Genomic DNA, 6,464 nt, shown 5'->3' on the forward strand with positions numbered 1-6,464 from the left:
CACCAGCATCCTAACCAAATCTTCGGGACATGCCTCTTACTTCTCGTGACCCGTTCAGCACACCCAATGAGTACGACTTGCGTAGTATGAACATCGGTAGACGTTGAAGCGCAGCCAAATCCGACAGATGCTGTCGCTCCAAGGTAAAACTATGTATGTCCATCCGCGGGAGGACGTGGCACGTGGTTTTGCGTTTGTGGATCAGTGCCTGTCCTGTCTCAGCTTCGCTACGGATCGCCACTTCCGGAATTTATCCAACTCGGTTGCTGTCAGCTTTCAAGCGTTTTACCTCGCACGGGGCACGCAATTAGAAAGCAGACACACCCAACCGCCAAGGCGTGATCGTCTTCGATGGGGTTAGAGTAAGCAGAGGTGAGTGCCGCCCATGGACGACCTCCAAAAACTAAGGAATGATATTAACACTGTTTTTATCGGTGATTGAATAATATCGCTATTTATTTCTGTCCACGTCAAGCATGCTATAAATATCTAGTGCATGTCCCAGAACTTGGCCTAAAGATATCGCCATTCAAGGGAATGTGTTGTCAAATGGCATCACGTCATAAATATTGTCATAAAAATACCCTTGTGCGTCCACAACTTCCGATAACTTATACGAGATACAATCAAAGAGTTCCAAGACTTTGCCTAAAGGCAGAAAATGTAACTCATTTAAATTTGACTGCCGTCCCGTTCCAAGTAGCCAACATGTGCGACGATACACCATTCTCGGCGCTTCTGCCGCGCTTCGAACACTCCCCTGGAGGTCTCCTTCTTCAAGCGCGTCAAGCATCGCTGCAATGATTCACGCTGAATTTCCTCCGCGGTATTAAAACGGCGACCCCGTAGCCTGCACTTTATCTCGGGGAAAAGAAGAAATTCTAAGGCAGCCAATCCCGTCGGGAACGGTGGGGGGGGGGGGGGGGGGGCGGCGATGGCAGTGGCTCAAGCCAATAACTCACGCGTTTTCAACGCACTGTGAGCGGGCGTGTTGTGTTGGAGAACCAGGCTCCCATCGTCGCTCACAGCGCGTCCTGCTCGCCAGATTGGGCTTCCTGCGACTGCTTCCTCTGCCACAAAATGACGTACGAGTTTGGGGGGCGCCGTTTTGACGCCGTGGAGGAGATCCAGCGCGAATCGCAGGTGTAATTTGGTACGCTCAAAGGACAGGACTTTCAGTGAGCGCTTTAAGCGGACAAATACTGAGAATGCTGTATTACTACGCAAGGGAATCACTTCGTAGCAAATGGTGATCAAATTTAAAATCAGTTATGTCTTCTGCTATGTATAGCCGTAGTCTTAGAATTGTTTGATTGCATCTCACGGTTACCATGTTTGCTTGTTAAGGCATGGCCCACCGAAGCGTGAACTTCATATGACCTTCAGAACATTTGGGAGTGTATATCCTGAGCGGCTGCTCCGATCGGATACACATTTTCGAAGGAGATTTCTGAGCCTGTTGGCACCTAAAAATTTACTAACATTGGTCCAAATGAAATAGATGGATGAAAAGGGCACTCAAAGGTACTACCAGGAAACACAAAATGACAACTTTCTTAATTTTATATAAAAAGGTTAGTTCTAAAGAACGGGATCGCTCTGTGACGTCGTTACGTTGTTACACAATGCATTCATTAAGATTTGCAATATAAGAGCCACTAGCATGCAACCGCTAAAGTCACACCGCGCGTAAGTAGGTGTGTAATTCACGTACTCGACTGCTTGTTGGGGTCCTAACGCAAGTCAGGGTATATGTATATATATATATATATATATATATATATATATATATATATATATATATATACGTGTATGTGTGTAACGGTGCTTATCGAAAAGAACATATATATGTTATCTTCGATAATCACCGTTTGAGTAACCGGTGAGTGGCGGGGTGGGGGGAGGGAGGCCAGACAGTGGCTGACCCGCGCGGGCGGCACCGGTGACCCGGGGTCGCGCGTGCCGGCGACGGCCGCCATTTCGCCACGGCGACGCCGACGACACGGTCGTGACGCGGCGCGTTCAACGGCGGAGGCGCGCGGCCGTTACGTCAGACCGCCATCACGGCCGCTCCGGTCGAGCCGCGTCTGTCGGCCGGCTCTGGCCATCAGACGAACAGTGCCGGCTCGAGATCATTACCGGCCCGGTGCCCCGCCGCTCGGCGGCAAGGTCGATGGTTTGAATACGTGCGGGATTCGGCGTGATGCGCGGCGCGAGGCCGCACCGGCGTGTCCTCATCTCGCAGACCATTGTCCTCGCTGTGCTCCGGCAGCGGCCTGGAATCGGCACCACTCGCTCACGGCTGCTCACGGCTGCTAGTTCGCTATTTCACAGCCATTTCTCTTCCGGTAATGGCATCGTTATTTACACCGTGACGGGAGCTTGGAGAGGAGCCGTTCGATGCGGCGGTGGGCGAAACTCACCGCCTTGTCATGAGAATGCAGCACGACCTCTTACAGTAACCGCGCCGCTCTCCAGTGAATTAGGAGGGTGATGGGGTGCAACGTCGGCGGCCTTTCATTTTCGTGACAAAATTGACATTTACGGCTTGTCAACCACGCTTAATTTATCTGCACAAAACGCTGAGCAGGCACCGCAACCGCTAGTGCACTGCACGCCTTCATCTTCGCTATCGGACGGCTGGAGTTTGAACATTCTTCCATAAATTCTGTTTTGGGAACTAGAAGTCGCAAATAGTGCACTTAATATACCAAGTATGGAAAGTAGAATGTGTTCTTCCTATTGTCTTGGGCTCCGAGCGCCTAGATTGACGCAGACGTCCTTCAGCGCTCCTCTTCTCCCCGGCATACATTACGCTTTACATTTACTCTACTTACATCTTACTTGCACTTTACGTCTTGACAGCTTGCGCAAGATTTCGTTAATGGGGTGTGCCGGCGACAGTATCATGCCTTGAAAAGGTATGCTAATGCTTTTGGTGCTTCTGTTCCGGTGTGTCCCTTAGCAGTCTTTTGTCTTCGTCTTTGTCTTTGAGTACAAGCTCATGCTGGTCTGATCCGTGCTGAATATGATATTTCCAGCCAGCGAGCACCTGCACGACACGGCTGGCATGCAGCAAGTTTTATGAATATATGTCGCGTTTGCTTAGTGTCACCGACTGCCCACCAGCTTCACTTGTCGCGTGTTAGACATTGGCTGTTAAAGTTGACAGGTCATCTACTTCAGACCAATAGCCACTAAACTCACATTTACTCCAGGAAACTTTCCCGACCCCATAACTACACGCGCCAATAAATTATCCAGCAGTCCAGCTGCAGGAACAGAATACGTGAAACGTGACTCATGCTGTTTTATTATGCCCCTTCTCTGTTAGGTCGCACAGAGGATTCACCCCCCTGCAGCCCAAGCGGTCATGGCTCCCGGTGCCAGCTGCAGCTCGGCAGAAACGCTCCCGGTGCCAGCTGCAGCTCGGCAGAAACGCTCCCGGTGCCAGCTGCAGCTCGGCAGCAACGCTTCCGGTGCCAACTGCAGCTCGGCAGAAGTGCTCTCGGTGTCAGCTGTAGCCCAGCAGACGCACTCTCGGTGCCAGCTGCAGCTGAGCAGGAACGCTCTCGGTGCCAGCTGCAGCTCGGCAGAAACATTCTCGGTGCCAGCTGGAGCTGGGCAGAAACGCTCCCGGTGCCAGCTGCAGCTCGGCAAAAACGCTCTCGGTGCCAGCTGGTGCTCGGAAGAAGCACTCCCAGTGCCAGCTGCAGCTCGGCAAAAACGCTCTCGGTGCCAGCTGCAGATAGGCAGAAACCCTCTCGGTGCCAGCTGCAGCTCGGCATAAACGCGAGCAAAACTAGGACTAATGTATTGCAAAGATATATAAAAATCAACATAGCCAGCGGGCAACATTTAAAAACTAGAGTCGACTGGGAAGCACGGCGACTCCCTGTGGTACGACTGGAAAACACGGTGAATCCCCGTGGCACGATCAGGAAGCACGGCGGATCCCCGTGGCACGATCACCAGTCAGAGGTCGGTCACCTTTTTGGTGGCCGGTGCCCGCGGGCGCTTAGCCGGCTTTGTGCTAACCTCAGTCGACTGCGTTTTGGCCGGGGCCGCCGCCACCGCCGGGCGAGGCTTCTTGACCGGCTTGGCGACACCGCCAGCCACGCTGCGGGCCGCACCGCCGCCTAGGCCCACGTTTTCTTTGTGCGCCGCCGCCGAGGCCGGCAGCTTCTTGTTGGCAGTTCGCCGCGGCGCTGGGGGCGCCGGGCCGGTCGGGCTGGAGGAGAACGCGCGGGCGTTTCGAGGAGACAGCGCGGAACGACCTGCGGCCGGAGCCGGCACGCCGCCTGGGGACGCAGGCAGGGAGCGTGATGGGTTGAGCTCGTCCCCTGCCGACGCCGACGCCTCCTCGTCCGGTGCAGAGGCAGACTTCTTCAGCGACGATTTGGAGCTAGTCTTGGCCAGCTTGGCGGTGCTGCCAGTGGCGGCAGGCTTCTTCGGCTTGCCGTTGAGCTTGATGTCGGGCGGCTTGGCCTTGGCGACCTCCTTCTCACTCTTGGCCGTCGACTTCTTGGCCGCGGCGATGCTAAAGCTGCCGGTGAGTGCAGCGCCAGCGTCAGCCTGCCCCTTGACGCGGACAAGGGTGCCGTCCGCCAGGGCCGTCTCCAGCGCCTTCTTCAGGCTCGTCTTGAGCCGCGCCTCCTGCAGCTGCGGGTGCTGCCGCAAGATGTTTCGTTTGATCGCCTGCACAGACACGCCGCGCGGGTTCTCGGCCGCCCGCATCGCCTCCAGCAGCATGTCCCTGGTGGACGGGCGGATCGACGCGGCAGCCATGGCGGCGGCCGGAGCGGGAGGCACGTGGATACAGACTGACCGCGGCCGCCTCGCCGGCCGGCCCGAGACCTTAGGTCACGTGCAACGCCTCAGGCAGGTCTCGTGGTAGAGGTGCAGCTTATGTGACAATGGAGGCCACTGGAAGTAATCAGGCATATGTTGCGCGATACTTGTCACATGCCGCTGTGTAACACCAGAAATGCCCCGGGATTCGGCATTCGTTTTGCTTTTTAGCACTACTGAGACCTATGATTGACTAGGCCCACGTTCTTTCATTGGTATACTTGACATACTAAATATAGTATACGAGATGGTTATTTGGTATAACCGCTGATGCCATCATCCCTTCACGTGGACAGATACATTATTTTTGGACGACAGATATGGCCCATTTTGCTTAAGCGAGTAGCTGGCCAGGTGTGTGCTTTGTGTGCTTTTGAAAGGCAGGAGGTCATCCTGAGGTCGGGATTTGCACTTAGAGGTCAATCGGACTTCTATACCATGCATGGAACAAGAGTTTTTAACGAATATGTTGGCATTCTTCGGGTATTTTTTCGATGAGCATTGTGCCTTGGCATGTCTTGCGTTAAAAACCCTCTGGGCCCTCATAGGGCGATAGGGCAATAATCCTACAAATTAGCCATAGAGTCTTTTTCAAAAAGGCCTTTTCAGCATTCCATAGTTTGTCGGAATTTTTAGGTTTGATTTCGCTTGGATAAGAGTACTTTCGGTCAGTCGTTATCCTTTCAGCGTTGTGGGATGGAGGAGAGTGGATAGTGGTGAGGCAGGACTACGTCCATCTCGGGCTTCCCCGCTGCCGAGACTGTCCCGTGAGGAAACCCCTGTTCAGATTATGTGCGGACGCTCTGGCAGAGCTCCCACCAGTGCGGTATTTAAGCCCACTCATGACTGATGCATGGTCTGGCAGAGCTACCACCAAGACGTACTTAAGCCCACTCAAGGCTGGTGTGGCGTTTCGGGCATTCAGGATAAGCGCTATTATATTTATGTATATATATATATATATATATATATATATATATATATATATATATATATCAAATGTTTGCAGCCAATCTTCCAGTCTGCACGAGCAGACTAAAACACCAATGGGCACCCCGAAAAAACACAAATTGCGGCGCATGCATATGCGTATTTAACCAATGAATATTTGTGAGCATGATGTACTAGGCATATTTCTATACGTTTATACACACACTCGCAAGAACTGTAATCCGTTGTAGACGTTTATGGTGTATGTGAACACGCACATGCACGTGTCCATACAATGAAGACATATATGTGATACATTATGAACGGAGATATTCATGTGCTGAATGTGCATGCGCATGGTCCACAACATTTTCAATAGTTGTATGGAATGATCACCTGTCGCGTGTGGAGTGGAAGAGATTGGAAACATTTTTGAAATGCAAAGCTTTCTTGTTGGCGTGACAGTAAAGTAATAATCTCTAGAATGTCGTTTGTTATTTTTTTTGCTGAAACCATTTTTTCCTGTATTTAAGCTGAGCGAACAGGAGCTTGTGACTTCAAAACAAGCTTTTCAGCTGGCAATGAATTCTAACAGTGAAACATTGGTGGTCTTGTGGTTTGCCTTTGACTGCAACGCCATTGAGTAGTACGCTGATAATATAAATAGAAGTCGTGAGTGCTTG

The 6,464-nt window shown here is 52.1% G+C and overlaps 1 protein-coding gene across 1 annotated transcript; it reads right to left on the reverse strand.

Annotated features, from left to right (window-relative positions):
* Window positions 1-3,975: 3,975 nt before the first annotated feature.
* On the reverse strand, window positions 3,976-4,788 carry LOC119092309 (nucleolar protein dao-5). Its single transcript, XM_037215276.1, has one exon. The coding sequence runs from the start codon at window positions 4,786-4,788 to the stop codon at window positions 3,976-3,978; it is 813 nt and encodes a 270-aa protein (XP_037071171.1).
* Between the last annotated feature and the right edge of the window lie 1,676 nt (window positions 4,789-6,464).

Source organism: Pollicipes pollicipes, unplaced genomic scaffold (genome assembly GCF_011947565.3).
Source record: "Pollicipes pollicipes isolate AB1234 unplaced genomic scaffold, Ppol_2.1 Scaffold_3447;HRSCAF=4054_pilon_pilon_pilon, whole genome shotgun sequence".
NCBI classification, from domain to species: Eukaryota; Metazoa; Arthropoda; class Thecostraca; order Pollicipedomorpha; family Pollicipedidae; genus Pollicipes; species Pollicipes pollicipes.